This window comes from Solea solea, chromosome 4 (assembly GCF_958295425.1).
Source record: "Solea solea chromosome 4, fSolSol10.1, whole genome shotgun sequence".
In the NCBI taxonomy this organism is placed as follows: domain Eukaryota; kingdom Metazoa; phylum Chordata; class Actinopteri; order Pleuronectiformes; family Soleidae; genus Solea; species Solea solea.
Window position 1 is genome coordinate 16,084,543 of NC_081137.1, and position 15,688 is coordinate 16,100,230.

The 15,688-nt window shown below is 40.0% G+C and overlaps 2 protein-coding genes across 3 annotated transcripts; one reads left to right on the top strand and one right to left on the bottom strand.

The window, feature by feature from the left end:
* Positions 1-108: 108 nt before the first annotated feature.
* Positions 109-7,303, bottom strand: ei24 (EI24 autophagy associated transmembrane protein). Its single transcript, XM_058628368.1, has 11 exons — positions 7,166-7,303; positions 5,787-5,923; positions 4,335-4,480; positions 3,715-3,775; positions 3,183-3,249; positions 2,962-3,086; positions 2,591-2,710; positions 2,291-2,402; positions 2,090-2,201; positions 1,408-1,482; positions 109-1,325 (listed from the first exon to the last, which is right to left on the bottom strand). The coding sequence occupies exons 2-11, from the start codon at positions 5,826-5,828 to the stop codon at positions 1,163-1,165; spliced, it is 1,023 nt and encodes a 340-aa protein (XP_058484351.1). The 5' UTR covers positions 5,829-5,923; positions 7,166-7,303; the 3' UTR covers positions 109-1,162.
* A 1,804-nt stretch (positions 7,304-9,107) lies between these two features.
* LOC131458453 (beta-galactosidase-1-like protein 2) lies at positions 9,108-15,409 on the top strand. Of its 2 annotated transcripts, XM_058627571.1 has the most exons (19): positions 9,108-9,236; positions 9,629-9,814; positions 9,897-9,965; positions 10,425-10,520; positions 11,210-11,318; positions 11,415-11,507; positions 11,592-11,673; positions 11,768-11,832; positions 11,938-12,022; positions 12,969-13,106; positions 13,287-13,367; positions 13,458-13,567; positions 13,663-13,809; positions 14,199-14,270; positions 14,406-14,484; positions 14,588-14,675; positions 14,763-14,874; positions 14,943-15,059; positions 15,190-15,409. In XM_058627571.1, exons 1-19 carry the CDS (start codon positions 9,142-9,144, stop codon positions 15,274-15,276), a joined length of 1,911 nt encoding a protein of 636 aa, XP_058483554.1. In that variant the 5' UTR covers positions 9,108-9,141; the 3' UTR covers positions 15,277-15,409. The 2 variants fall into 2 exon arrangements, with proteins under 2 accessions (XP_058483554.1, XP_058483553.1); XM_058627570.1 differs by having other exon boundaries at positions 14,588-14,874.
* Positions 15,410-15,688: the final 279 nt, after the last annotated feature.

The following is a 15,688-nucleotide window of genomic DNA, read 5'->3' on the forward strand; positions in this document are numbered from 1 at the left end:
GTCCCCTATCAGAGATCCCAAAAGCATTGAATCACTAGCAACTGGACTGGAAAGACACTGTGTTAATTAAATAGTTGCAAATCCCTGAACACAGCCAAAAGCCAAGTCTTGATTACTGATCAACTTTATTGAAATTAGACGCATAACTTTTACAAAACCTCACTCACAAATATCAGTCTGCACAAACACTGTGTTCCTCATACAATAATTGCACACCATTTCAAACTCAAGATCCCTCCCCTCTGATGAGTGAGTAAAAACTTGTTAAGTGGGCTGACACATAGTGGAGGGTTTCTGCTTCATTCAGAATGTATTTGATGTTTGTGTTTACTTATTGACTACACATCTTAGCATTGTAATTGTTGAAGTGAACATAACAAAACATAAATATTGCAGTTTGGCAGTGTTATCTCACCTATCACTTTCTAAAACACTGTTACAGCTTTTACTTTGCTGGTGTCACCTTGTCATTTATAAAATGTGCATCTCCTCAGACAGTGGAGTGACATCTGAATTTGGGATGAGGCACCAGACAAACTTTCCGTCAACACACAACGGGTGGAACATTTGATTTCTAATACTAAGGTCATCTGTCTGTTTGATAGCAGCTCCTACATTTTAAAATAAAATACCCCCCCCCCCCCCCCCCATAACCGTTTATGGTCATTCCTGGAACTGGTGGGGCACCATCATTTAAGAGAGACACCCATGAGGACACATGAGAAGGGGATGTGACGTGTCATGTATTATGGGTAAAACAAGAGTGTGCATTGCTTTAGAAAGCAAAGAAAGCACACCAAAAGTAAATGTAAAAAATCCTTTAGTCACAAGTTTGTCGAGACATAATAAACCTCTATGATTTATTGTGCTGCGATTTACTAAAGGAGATCCACTCAAATGGCACATTATCCAAAAAATAAAGAAAGAAAACCCACAGGACAAAAAGTCTAGAGCTGAGTATATAATGTGTTTTTGAGTGTGAGGCACAGGGCAGTCAATTTTTACAAATGAATGACCAGAGGGCCATAGATAAAAACACGGAGACCCTTCGTCCTAAGCCACATCGTCGTCTTCATTAAGCGGAATCCTTCTGGAAGAATCGCTTCCTCTTTTTTTCCCATGTTGAGTGAAGCTACTCCTCATCTCCTTGGACGTAGATCCATTACTGGGCGGGCATGAGTCTCTGGCGGGTGGGAGATGTGTGGGGGGAGGACAGCCTCTCTGAGGAGGCAGATGACGACAGGGAGGACTGCAGGTGGACCGTTTTATGGAAAAGCTTGTTGCTGATCAGCACGACCAGGGAGAAGAGACGCAGCTGGAAGTGGCTGAAGGAGTGAAAATGTGGTCAGTGACTCATGCACTAAAATGACTGATAACATAAAATATGTATCTTTTTGTTATACTTACTACAGCTTAGTTGGTGTCTTAGCCTCATTAGCACTAATGATGAATAGAGGAAAGAGGATGGAGAACAAGCAGCCACTACACAAAAACAGAAGATAAACAGGAGACATACATTAAAGGTAGTAAGGGAAAAGTTAACCACGACAAAAGATAGCTGTTCCTCTTGTTAAAAGATAAAGATGTCTTTGTGTAGTGCGGTCATCTCTATTCAGACACTTGTAGGATTTTACCAGAAAATACCACGTATTGTGACAGACTAGGACTGTCACAGACAATTACTCAAAACAATTGTCAACTTTTTTGATAATCGATTTGACAACTCCACTGTCAGTTGTGAACAATAAACTTCTGTGAACACTTAATTATAGTTTCACCTCATCGTCAGTCTCATAATAGAAGTTTCTGCTCTACTTTTCACCATTGTGGTGCTTTTTGTTTATGTGATCACTTGATATAAATTTCCAGGTACATTTATATGGACTTTAATATGGAGTTGAAACACTCATCTGGAAAGAGATCGTTTTATTTTTAAGAAAACTGTTACCAAATGGAAAGATAGTAGTTTGGCTGTAGCCAAACAGTCCATTTCAGGTCTGAATAGTGCTGCAACTGATGTTCCCTTATGATATTAAATAACCAGTCAGTGAAATATGTGTTAGATGAGTGGAGAATATAACAGTGTTACCTGATGAAGTATGAGGAGGGCAGAGCAGTGAGCAGAGCCATTGGTAAACCAAAACCGAAGTAATAGGGCCAGTTCCTCTCAATGTTAGACAGCCGTTGGTGCATCTCAATGCCTTTAAAAAACAGACACTCTTTTTTGGCCTTGTCCATTCAATGCAGATCATTTATTTTGGGTTATATAAGTATAATGCCAGTGTCTCACCATGGTTGAACCAGCGATACTCAAAGCAGTAGAGGGAGTAGAGCAGAGACATGTGCAGGAGACTAACCATCTGTCCAATGGCATCAATGGGAAAGAGGCTCACAATCATACCCTGGAAGACGACAAGAAAACACAAGACAATTGTTATTCATTATTTTATTCACACTACTGAGAGAGTAGTTTGTGTATTTCATTTCATTTGCTAGGACATTGAGAGTCTTTTTTGTATAAGAAATAATGTTGATAAAGTTGTAGCTTCAGAACAAATAACAGCGATCTTCTGGTCTCGTATGAATGTACCTGAATGAGGAAGAGTGCCTGGAGGAGGAGGTTAAAGAGCATGTCCGCAATGATCTTACTGACACTGGGGAATGGCTGAGCTTTACAGCCAGACACTTCAAATGCTAGGTCGGCAATGTCCTGCAACACAGCAAATAAAATAAAATTAACACTTGGCAAAATTGTATTTTGCTTGACATTATAAGAGATGACAGGAGAAAGCAAAAACTTGTGTTGTGAGACCGCCAGTAGAGATCAGAAAAATTAGGACAGATTGTGTGTTCTGAGTCATGACCTCATTTTACAAACAAGCAGCTGCAGATAGAAATGTCAGTGGCATGTAACAAAAGTAATTAATTAAAACTCATCAGCATAGCAGAACAGGGCCTAACCTGGAACCAGATGGCGTTGACTATCTTGCTGAGGACAAACAAAGGGAGAACCCAGAGAGCACTGAAGACGGAGGTGAGGATGAACTCTAACCAGGACCACACACTGCCATGGAGGGAGGGGTCACCTGGACAAAATAAAAATCAGCTGATTTTTCTGAATGCTTCCTACTACCAGAGAGAAAGAGAGAATCCATCCAAGGTTCAAGAGCATTAAAACATACCGATGATCTTTGCTGTGAGAGTCTGCAGCAATGGGATAAACACTCGGTAGAAGAGAAACAGACTGAGCTGGGAAGCAGAAAAAAATGCTGTTGTTACTTGTCACCTTGTAGAGGTATAAAATAATAAACAGCAACATTTTTTTTGAAACATAAAAAACAAATTGATGTGAGATAACTTCATCAAGCTTTGAGCTAGAAGGTGAAATTTCTCCAGCCTCAAGACAAATTTACACAGTAAATTTGAGCCTAGAGGTTCTGCAGGAGTCTCTCTCGGATCAATTGATTTACATTATGCTGAAAGGTTATTGATCAATAACACCAAAAATAGTCTGCCTACCCCAGATTTAAGGCTCCACAACATGTACAATAGCTAGTATAGTGGTAAATCATTTCATATATTGATATTTGCAAGAGGGGCATATTCCAAGGTGTGGCATGAAAAACCAGCCATTACTGAAATTTAGCACAGCTATATAGTTGTATATACTGTGAAAGATAAGGCTTTGCTTTAAAATTAGGTTTAATGACTTACCCAGAACACTCCTCCATTCCAGGCACAGCACTGAACAATCCTGCTGGCTACTTTAGGTTCACTGAAGGAGAAAAAAAGATAATAACCATCACTGTAGATTACTTAAAGAAAAGTGTGGTTTCACTTTAGTTTTACCACATATATATATCTGCCCACACTCAAGCTATTTCCCATTGTGAATGTGATTAGTGGTATCAGCTACCAATTAGGGTCTTTCAAATGTTCATGTCCTCGCACCAACTGATGACTACAACAATGTATTGTATTTTCCAAATGTATAGAGTTTTCATCATCATATAATATTCTGAAGTGATGCAAATTTGGTTAGTCAGAAACAAAATATCCCTCATGTACCAATCGATACACAGATACAAACATGAGAGTTTCTGGGACAGCAAATTCTACCTGTGAGAATCGTACAAGGGCTAGAAAGCCTTCAATACTACACCACACACAGTGCTACATAATATTTTACAATTCTTCAGTTTGCAACAAAAAAATCAATGTCCTCATTGAGGAACTGGAGCCCTGGGCCTTTAGAAGACGTTCCTCTTAACTATATACGATATGAACCATAAACATCACAACCAAAATATACAGCTTTTTATTTTCAGGCCTACTTGTCTGGTTTGCGCTCCTCGCTCTGTGCTCTTCTCTGAGCCAGAGCCCCGCTTGCCCTTCTCCTCCGCTGCTCTTCCCTTTTCTGCTGGATGCGGGTATCCAGCTTAGAGATTGTTCCAATCCCCAATATGGAGTCCTTGATCCCCTACACAGCCCAGAGCAAGAGAGATACATTGATCAGGAAGTTTCCAACTTATTGAGATTAAAATGTAAAATGTCAAAGCTAGCGCTTGCTGAGCAAAACAATTACAAAGCTGTGTGTCCTATCACTATCAATGTTCCAGGTCAACATTGCTATTTCTTATGAATATCAGTGTGTGGACAATCATTTCTTAAGTTGAAAACCTCCAGCAAATGTGCACATTTGTTCTGAGATTTTGTTCATAAACATTAATGTAACTGGGAATATTTCATGGCAGGTTTTACACAATGTAAAGCAAACGCTATTTAGCAAAATGCCCTGCCAGATTGTCCAGTTCTCTCCATGCAACCATCTACTATCCTTACCAGGTTCACGAGCAATGCCTCTATTATGTAACAGATGGATAATGGAGGCCGAATTGTGAGAGGAAATTATGCTGAGATCCAATTATAAATAATGGTAACCAGACCACTGACATTAAGTTGTTGTACACCAATGGTTTAATGGAAGGCCCCACAAGCTCTATTCTTTTATGCAGGTAGCTGAGAGAGAAGCTCTATTATCGGGGTCAAAAAGGAGATAAGTATTCCAAAGTCAAATGTTATCTCTGGACTTGTTTGGAGAACAGAAAGCTCACATACAAGCTGAGGCCACACAATGATAAGGTTTGAGATAATACATAGAAAATTAGATTGAGCCATCTTCATTTGTCCTTCACTAAAATGCACCAATAACTGTGCCACTCTGTCTGATTGTAATATTTGCCCTTATTCAACGCACATACACTATGAAGAACTTTGAATTTGTAATTAACATTTAGATTCTTATCCACCACTAAGTATGATCAGGGAGCCCTTGCTCAATAAGTGCAGACGCAACGACAAATACATACAGAGTCCTTATAATGACATAAAATATATCATTAACATCTAAGTGAGTGTGTGTTGAGTTGTGGACATATGGCACCTGTTTTCTTGACAATATCACGTGTCAGTGTATCTTGATTAAAATCCTTAATCTGCTTAGCTAAACAACAAACAAATCTGCTACACGTTCTACTTTATTAGGTGCACGTGTACAATACAATAAAACTTCTTTGCAATGAATTCTACAATAAGACTAATGTTATGAATGCAGAATATTCTGCGTTATACTGGAAGGTGTGCTCTTTATTTAATCATCACCATCATTAACTTTCATGAGGCTAAAAAATATTACAACTAGATGTAGAGTTGAGAGTGAGTGTCCACTTAATAAATCGATTATTATGAATTAATGGGTCAATGTTATTGTGTGTGCCTCTGCTGACCGTCGCAACATTGCGGAGGAAGGCCCTGACGCTGTCTGTCATCTCTGGACCAGCTGCAGATCCATCAACTGCAGAAGGAGAGGGGGGTGGTGATATTGTGGTCAGCTCTCATGGCAGGGAGGGGCTCACCCAGTAACCTGCAAAAACCCCAAATCCACACAGCCAACATTACAACAAGAGCAGGTGGGACTTTATCTAGCAATTTGAAGACTCACTCTGGTGTGGTGGGATACACAGTACCTCAATTCATATTCTGTAGTGAATTTTCCTACAATCTACAGAAACTATAACTAATGATTGTTGTCGTTATCAGTTCAACTGATTAATCAACAATCAAAAAGGTTTGCAATTAATTTTGCAATAAATTCCTCAATTTGTTGTTCCACCCCTGATATACACTATTGCACTTAACATTCCAACTTTCATATGTCAGCTTCACCCAGAAGTAGAATTGACCATATTCATCCAAAATAAACATCTCAGTTACATTTATTTTGTAGTGGTTCAGTTAAATCTTTGTGGGATTTGCATTTTACACAGCGTCCCAACTTCAATGGAATTGGAGTTAGTAGGTTAATTTCATGGCTCTGCTATTACTCATTTTGTGAATGGCAGGACAAATAGAAATACTACTAAGTTAAGCACAGGATTGCTCTTAAAACCACTTATATTGTCTATCACAATAGATTGCTATATATTGCCATTTCTCAAACGTGAGCCTGAATATGTAAAGTTTGAGAAGTGCAATGTGTATCACATGAAGAAAAACAGAACATACACTAGTTATTCAGCTTCATAAGCACTGAAAAGAGAAAATCTAACTGGACCTGGTGTGATTATTAGCAGTTACTAACTAACTGAGATAAGAGAAGAACTGATAAGGTACTGTCTGCTTTATTATTGCTGCTATTGTGAGTTTGCTTACATGGTAATGTCACAAAACGGCAGCATCAAACCTGACTATATGCAGTCCAATAACCTTAACGTTTCACAATGAGGCCGAAGTACAAATTATTCTTCTGCCGGTGTTTCTTTGTGACACATTAGCAAAGCTGACTCAGTGGTTAGCTCAAAGGGGTGACCTGTGTTAGCTGCCTCTCCCTGGCCACACGGAGAAATAGTCAGGCCTTTGCAAATATGACGTGTGGACACCGTGAGCGTGGAGTTAGTCTGGTCATCATAGAGTCTCTGCTCTCACACGATTAGACTTTCGCTAGATTGTTCATGGCTGTGCTCTGATAGATTGTCAGCTAGTGTTGCTCGCTAACTGTTCTCTAACGCTCAGCAACATATTTAGTTGTTGTTCCAACGTGACAACACTGAGCCAAGTGACAGAAGTCAGAGAAACGGCACACAGCGAAACGCGGCGTCTTCCTTACCTCATACAACAGGCTCTGGATATAATAAACTTGGTTATTTTTTCTCTTTCAGCCCCTTTAATGTCAAAACAACAACAACACAACAGCCAACAGCCAGGGCCGTGGAAAACGTACTGCGCAAGCGCCAGCTTCTATGTCTCACCGGAAGTGTAGTCCTCATATTCTTAAAGAGATAGTTCACTGTTTTTGTTTGAGGTGTTGACACTTTCACACTGAGCAACAGCATGGAACACAGACACCCGCTCTCTCACAGAGAGACAGGGACTCGAGAAAAACGGATTTTAGTCATTTTAAATTCAAGATAATGACATTGTAGATATCTATAATATCTACAACTACAATTCATACAAGTCACAGTGATTTGTATTATTACAAGACAGACAGAGGCAACAGCAACATTACACTAGTAAAGTTAATTATATTGCTTGAAATACTCAATCATCCAATAGTTTGATGGGATTATATTACTTGTTCCTGCCTGCGCCTGCAATGCTGCTGTCCACACAAATACTCCATGAGTCAGGTCTGACAGAGTATAGAAAAAATAAAATAAAATTAAGCAAATTAAAATCAATGAGAAACGAAACTGAAAGCCAGGGAAGTAAACCTGTTGCAGCTTTCCAATAAAAGTATGTTTTAAAGTGAGACACTGACTCAGACAGCTGTAGAGCTTCAAGGGCCCTAATAGCAAAAATACTGTCCCTCTGTGGTTTTCAACTCAGAATCTAACAGATAAAGTTACACTGTTTCTAAGAGCCCTCACAGGCAGAATAAATAACATCATTGACAACAAAAATCCATAAAAGCTACACACTCCCGCCTTGATTATCGACTTAAAATCTTACCTGTTTAAGTTTACAGTATCATAAGAATGTTTGTCACTTTACATTGTGACCAGGCAGCCCTTTTTCAGCTCACGCCTCTCACTCCCTGCACTAAAGTGCACAGAGAAAATCAACTATTGATCCAGTGCTGCCTCCACCAATGCATTTGTATTTGTATACTATTTGGCTTTGATGTTTGAAATCCTTTGTTCAGGTAAGTGAACTGCCAAAGACGACAGCGGCAGAGCAGCAGCTCCCTGATTTCCACACTGCAGGAGAGTGAGTGGTTTTCACTTTCCACCTGGAAAAGGCTGTCTAACAGTGAGAAGTGAGGGACAATATAATATATTGTTAAAGACTAAAGACATCACAGACTTACACAGAATAAGATTTTATTGGGTGAGCCTTTTGTAAAGCAGCTATTTGTCCATTCTGGGTTATTGTGTCATCAAGTCTCAATAATCAGTTAAATATTTGAATATCACTTAATCTGCAAATAATTGCTTGATATTGTGGTCTTTTTTGTCAATGAAATAAAAGAAAGACTGGACAACATTTATCCAAATACATAAAGAAAAATGTATTGTTTTGTTGTGATTTTCCCAAACTGTATTTAATAGTAGATAATAGTAGAAGTGTTCAAATTACTGGAGATGCTCATATTATTTGCTACATTCTTTTTACACATAGGTTCAAATTAGTTAACTAATTTAAATAACTACTATGTTTTCTCATTGTGTGATTAATTAGTTTCTTTCATGTGTATAATTTCATTTCCTCTACAAAAATAAACTGAATGAACCCTGATAGTCATTTTATATTAAAAGCAATCGATGAATTCATTGAGAACCCAATCTTTACTGAGTTAACTATGGTTAATTAAACAAATAATTATATCAGGATAATAATTTTTTGCACTATACATGTACTGTAGATCATTACTTGAACAAAGGTCATCCTTACCTATATTACACACCAGAAAACCTAAAGAGAGTGACACAGGCACAGCGTGTTAATGAGGTGTATCAGATTTCTGTGGCTGTGCAAAGGCACTCCCACGAGGCGGTGCAATCTTCATGCCCACTTCATGCATTCATCTGAGCTCAGACGCTACTGTGGACTTAACCGCTGCCTGTATGACACAATCCATCAATGGTTGTCCTGAGGATCAGAAATGTTCACAAAAGGAAATATGCTCTTATCTGTCTGCTCATCATTGGGTTCATCATGTTCTACAGATATCTCAGGTGAGTTCCTCCTCTTGTTTAAATTGTTTGGCTACTTTGAGGGAGTTTGTGATCAGTGTTCTTCATGATCTGCTGAGTTGTTGATGTAGAATCTATAAATGTAATGGAACTACAACAAACAGCAGTTTCAACAGTTATACCTGAATATTGTTTGGGTGTTTGCCCTGTGGACATTAATGAAGGATGATTTCACACTAATATAATGGATGTTATAGAAAAGATATAAAACTAATTTAAAAAGTAAAAAAATGAAGTCTCCGTCTTGCCACTACATCTGGATATGTTCCTGCTGCCAACACGAGACATCTGCGAATTCCTGTATCAACTATGTCATGTGGTCAGTCATAATACAATAGCCTCTGTGCTACAATAAAACACCACTCTTGTTCCAGAGTGCCAGCACGGGGACGGGGGATGAGCAGGAAAGTGGGCCTAAGAGCCAATGTCTCCCAGTTCACCCTGGAGGGAGCGCCTTTTCAAATCATCGGGGGATCCATCCACTATTTCCGTGTGCCTAGGGCCTACTGGAGAGACCGGCTGATGAAAATGAAGGCCTGTGGCATCAACACACTCACTACGTAGGGAAAACAGCCTCTCATTTGTTTTGTGTCACAAGTGCTGGTCACCTTTTTAAAGCATTCACAAAGAATATCTTTGCAGGTACGTGCCATGGAGTCTGCACCAGCCAGAGAGAGGGGTTTTCAACTTCCACACACAGCTGGATTTGCAGTAAGGAGTAATTTGAAGTTAACGCTCGTTGATGGTGATTAATCACCGCACCGTGTGCTGCTTTGGGGCTTTCATAATTGCACAAATGTTCTGTAAAAAGACAATTGGCACGAAAAACACCCCCACCCATCGTAATTTCAGTTCTAACAGTGTTACCTGCCATAAGGTGTGATGGGAATACTCTCGTTTTTCTCCCATTATCTGCCCACACGCTCGAGGGAGTAGCTAGACTCAGAGTACCACTTGACAACAGCATTGTCTCCATGGCAACAGCAAAGTATCAAGCAATTAAGCACACGCAGAGAAGTGAAGAGGCACATGACGTGTCAGCCTGTTGCTGTTGTTGCCCAGGACATTTTAATGCAACTCATACGATGAGATAGGGTCTAAACTCACAATGTAACACAATGATTAAAAAAAACTTCTTCTTACTACTTTCTTCTTATGACTTTATTGCAGAGCTTACATCAGTCTTGCTGCTGAATTGGGATTGTGGGTGATTTTACGTCCAGGACCCTACATTTCCTCTGAGCTGGACCTCGGAGGACTGCCCAGGTAGAGTGCATTATTCTTTATGTTATTATTCTGTCTCCCATCATTTGTGTGGTGTGTCCAACAGTATGAGACCTGACTGACAGAGCGTTAGTGTGCATAGAGCAGCAGCAGCACATGGGTGGGTGGGAGTATCCTGTCAAACTGCTTAAGGACTGGGTTTTTTGAGCAGCACGGTTTACTTTTAGAACTTCTCATGAGTGTTTTTCTTAGTATTTTCGGTCGTTTGAAGCCATCTCACTTTAATAGCTCATTGTTGCCGTTGTCTCTCAGTTAATCACTACAGTTTTATTCTTTATCTTGCCTTTATCTGTGTTGCTGCTGATAAAGCTGTAGTAGGCAGAATCTCGAGACAAAGTGTTGGAGTGTGGCTCTCTGTCCTGACCTAGCACCAGACAAACACAAACAGATAGATGCATTCCTTCCAATCTATGTGATATTGCTTTGCACTTGTTACCAATGGTGCTATATATATATATCAACCATTCAACTGAAAGGCTGTGTACACACAATCTCTTTAGTAAAGATTTACAGTATATAGCTAGAAATATAAAGCAAAAACAACTTTACATTTGCATCTATTTGTCTATGGAAGGCTTGTCCAGTATGCAAAGCTTGGTAAAGTATAGGTTTAGGTATAGGCTCTGTGGAGTGCGTCATACCTCAGCATGCTGTTGTCTGTCTCTTTGCAGCTGGCTGCTCCGTGACAGCAGCATGAGACTGAGGACGACTCACTCAGGCTTCACTCAGGCTGTCAACACCTTTTTTGACAAACTTATACCAAAATTGGTTCAGCTGCAGGTCAATTTTCTTTTTTTTAATTTATTTATTAAATCAGTTGTGCTTGAAACAAACACTTGTCATCCTTGAAATGGAATGTTTTCTTGTCTTTTTTAGTTCAAGAAAGGAGGTCCCATTATCGCAATTCAGGTCGAAAACGGGTACGGATCCTTTGCAAAGGATGACGGTTACATGTTTTATATCAAAGAGGTAAAGTGATTGATTGTCGCCTTTAGCACATAGGATATGAACATTCACGTGTGTCTAACACGTGACACTCTTTTATTTTAAAAGGCTTTACAGTCCAGAGGGATCAGCGAGCTCTTGCTCACATCAGACAACCACAACACATTAAAGTCAGGAGGTGTAGATGGAGGTATGGTGTACACTTTACACACATTATCACAATTACAGACGATAACACACACACACACACACACACACACACTCCTCATCTTGTGATCTTGTAGCCATCAGATCATTGAAGCTGCAGAAGCTCAATCAGAGAGACATCCAGGATCTGAATTCCATCCAGGTGTGTACTTCACATTCACATTTCCACACGGATTCACTCGCTGTCACTGTGGATGTCAAATACACAGACTGATCTCTGCGCTCACTGTTGTTTCCTGTTCGTCAGCCGAACAGCCCCACCATGGTGATGGACTTCTGGACTGGCTGGTTTGACATGTGGGGTGACCTTCACCACGTGCTCCCTCCAGAGGGTAGAGGAGTTTTCTATTTTTATATCAATGGACCTGTAGATGAATCTCTGTTTAATTCGCACTCAAATTACCAGAATAATCCAGTTGTGAATGTGAGAGTGAAGGGTTGAACCCCCACCTCTTATCCAATGTCAGCTGGATGAATGGATGGATGGTTGTTTATGGTCTGAAGTAGTACTCATGATATTAAAGGTCCAATGTGTAAAATTTAGGTACACATTTTAGAAATTTTACAGTCACCTGAATTGCTATTATTCTTTTACCCCTGAATGAACCTTTTATATTAATATCACGGGCCGGGGCAGCCTTGTTACCAGGATACAATTTTGTCATGCTAACTGAAGGCTACATTATGTTCTCTCATCTGCTGCAAACAAAATACTTACTACTACAATAGGTTGTCATCACCGGGATTGTCACACGTCTGTGTTGTGTTTGTAGTAACAAGAGAGACACCTTTATAGTCAGGGGCGACCGTAAATGCAGACAAAGAAAACACTTAACTTAAACAATGGACAACACATTTTAAGGAATTATGAATAAAAAATAATGAAAATAATTTAAATTAGGCAAGATTTGACACTCTAAATTGACTGTGGGTGTGAGGGTGGATGGTTGTATATTGTCTCTATGTGGCCCTGTGATGGACTGGCGACCCGACTTTCACCCTATGGCAGCTGAGACCCTCCACAACCCTCATGTGGAGGATAAAGTGGTAGAAAATGTTTGAATGAATAGAAAATACTTTTAATCCCTAAACACGTATTAACTTTAAGGTACACTGTGTAAAATCTAGCAACATCTATTGGTTTTGCTAAATGAAAATAATTTCACCTAACAGTAACACAGAAGACCTATAATGACTGGCATTGTCCTGCAGCAGGAACCTCTGTGTTTTTCAATGAATTTGTTTGTTCACATGTGAACATGTGGATCTACTTGACAGATATGGTGTCCACCATGAGGGAGATTCTGAGACGGGGCATGTCGGTCAACCTCTACATGTTCCACGGAGGCTCCACATTTGGCTTCTTGAGCGGAGCGCTCGCTGACCCTTCCTACAAAGCTCTGGTCCCCAGCTACGGTTGGTTTCTCTGTGTCATGTGATCTACTGCAAACAAATCACTTGTGCCTGCCATGTAAATGTTTACAGAAGACAATGATGAAGCTCTGTGCTCTGTCAGAGCGGAGGCATACAGATCAGCATTGCCCTTAATACCCAGCAGGGGGCAATGCATGACTAGTCTGTCGCTCCATTTTCCAGATTTTGATGCTCCTTTGACTGAAGCTGGGGAGTACACTCCAAAGTATCATCTCCTTAGAGATCTTTTGTCTCGCCACAACGGTAAGTTCTACAACAGTTTACATCGATGAGATAGTGGTGATGCTGTCATGGACCACTTTGCTTGATCTGAGAATATTTGACCTTTTTCAGGAGGTGTGGATCTCCCTGATATGCCAGCACTACATTACAGGGAGGCTTATGAACCAGCAATCATGTACCACCACCTGTCCTTATGGGACGCTCTGAGATTCACAGAGGGAGTATGTTTTACGTAAGATTATCAGTGAACTACAAGTGTCATGAAAGGAACTACTTCTTCGTCAAGTAGGAAAACTATTTTAACATCTCTCCACAGCCATTTAAGTCACTCAGGCCAGTGAATATGGAGAGTTTACCTGTGAACAATGGAAATGGCCAGTCTTATGGATACATGTTGTATGAGACTACCATCACCAGTGGAGGTTTACTGAGCTCTGGAGACAATGTCAGAGACAGAGCACTGGTGAGTCCTTACTGTACATCTGACTGTACGTAAAGTTGAATATTGCAACCAAATACTGTACCTGCTCCCGACACAAGTGAGTATGAGAACCTATGGTGGTTTCTTTTAATTCTTGATTATAAGACTTTATATGGTGACCACGAGGTAAACACAGAGGACGAGGACCAGCTCCTAGTAATAAAAGACAAATGATAACACTGCAGTTCATAATTTTAAAATACATACTGACATGCTTTAGCCTTCTTAACCTTCTTAAGGGAGTCTAATGGATCTTATCAAACTATCTGTGAAGTCTGTGAAGGTTCTCTGTTACCCATCTTCTGTAGTTAGCTGTAGATGACGGAACTGGCTTAAAACTATGTATTACTCTGTGACATACTTCCTCCTAGGTGTTTGTAGACAGAAGCTACATAGGACTTTTCAAGCGCCAGAATGTGGAGCTGGCGGTTCCTGATGGTAAGGTATGGCATCAAGTTGGACATTGGCAGCACATGTGCAATAAATATTATTAACAGTGCTTTATCAAATATGATGGATTGTCAAGTGTTGGAATGGTAAAACATGCCCAAATACATAAAAGCGAACAATTCCTGCAGGGTCGACGGACCTTGAGTTTACTGGTGGAGAACTGTGGACGAGTTCACCAGGGAAGGGACCTTGACAAACAACATAAAGGTGATTGACTCACAATAAGTAGTTCATTGTTATTGCATGCTATGAAAGCACTCACACAATCGGTGGGTAGTACACAAGTCACTTTTGATTTATGCTCTTTCAGGACTCGTGGGAGACATTTTATTAAACAATATTCCCTTGCGGGATTTTACAATATACAGTTTGGATATGAAACCCAGCTTCATTGATAGGTTTGTGTGCTTTATTGAACCTACCACACACTGCGCATCACTTTTTGTACGTCGAATGTGTTTGTCTAAATGGACGCCTTATCTCAGTCTCTACCAGGCACCGTGGAAAACACTTCCTGAAAATCCCAGCTTCCCTGGATTTTTCATGGGAAGGATGTTTGCATATGGGTATCCAAGTGACACTTTTGTGAAGCTCCCAGTAAGTGAAAAATAACTTTTTTTCTTTTTTTTACACGATGCGAAGCGCTTTAACACATTTGTCCACAGGGCTGGGAGAAAGGTGTTGTGTTCATCAACGGGCTGAATCTGGGCCGATACTGGTCCATTGGTCCACAGCAGGCGTTGTACCTCCCTGGTCCGTTCCTGAACAGTGGAATTAACCAGGTACACTGAAACGTTGTGTTTTTGAATACGTTTTCGATTCATTTTAATAGGGAAAAATGTGCAAACACAAGTTGTCGTCAAGAATTAATCGGCTCATTTTCTCTCACGTTTTTCTGTTAAAACAAATAAGGTCATTATGTTTGAGGAGCAAGAGGGAGACTACAAGGTCCACTTTGAGGATACGCCTGATCTTGGCATGGCAGCAGACATCCAGTGACTGAAGTTTGTCACGTGCGATTAAACCTTCCAATTTAGACGCTTCAATGTTGCTGATTTTGTATTTCTAATTTATTGCCTTTGTCTGAAGGACTGTTGACCGTTATAAAGTAATAAACTGTGATGCCGAGCAAGAGCAGTGCAGAATATTCTGTTCCTGGAGTTTCCACATTCCAATGCAAATGCATCGGATGATGTGTGAATTGTTTTTTCTTAAATAATTTAACACCTTAAAATCTATATACATACTCACAGCCCAAAATATCAACACTTCACCGAGCAAACACAGACAGAGCGAGACATGTTTTTTTATGGGAGCAATTTATAGCTATGTTCATACAGTACCTTTAGTTCAGTGACTCTTTACATATTGTTATGTTGTAGTGCAGTGGCTCTCAAACTTTGTAGGGCCA

Coding starts and splice junctions, on each gene's coding strand:
- LOC131458453 (XM_058627570.1), top strand. CDS start 9,142: ATGGTTGTCCTGAGGATCAGAAATGTTCACAAAAGGAAATATGCTCTT. Junction 13,107..13,286: donor AGCTCTGGTCCCCAGCTACG/GTTGGTTTCTCT, acceptor TCCATTTTCCAG/ATTTTGATGCTCCTTTGACT. Junction 14,485..14,587: donor CCTTGACAAACAACATAAAG/GTGATTGACTCA, acceptor ATGCTCTTTCAG/GACTCGTGGGAGACATTTTA.
- ei24 (XM_058628368.1), bottom strand. CDS start 5,828: ATGACAGACAGCGTCAGGGCCTTCCTCCGCAATGTTGCGACG. Junction 3,776..4,334: donor GAGGAGCGCAAACCAGACAA/GTAGGCCTGAAA, acceptor TTTCTCCTTCAG/TGAACCTAAAGTAGCCAGCA. Junction 2,403..2,590: donor AGGCACTCTTCCTCATTCAG/GTACATTCATAC, acceptor GTCGTCTTCCAG/GGTATGATTGTGAGCCTCTT.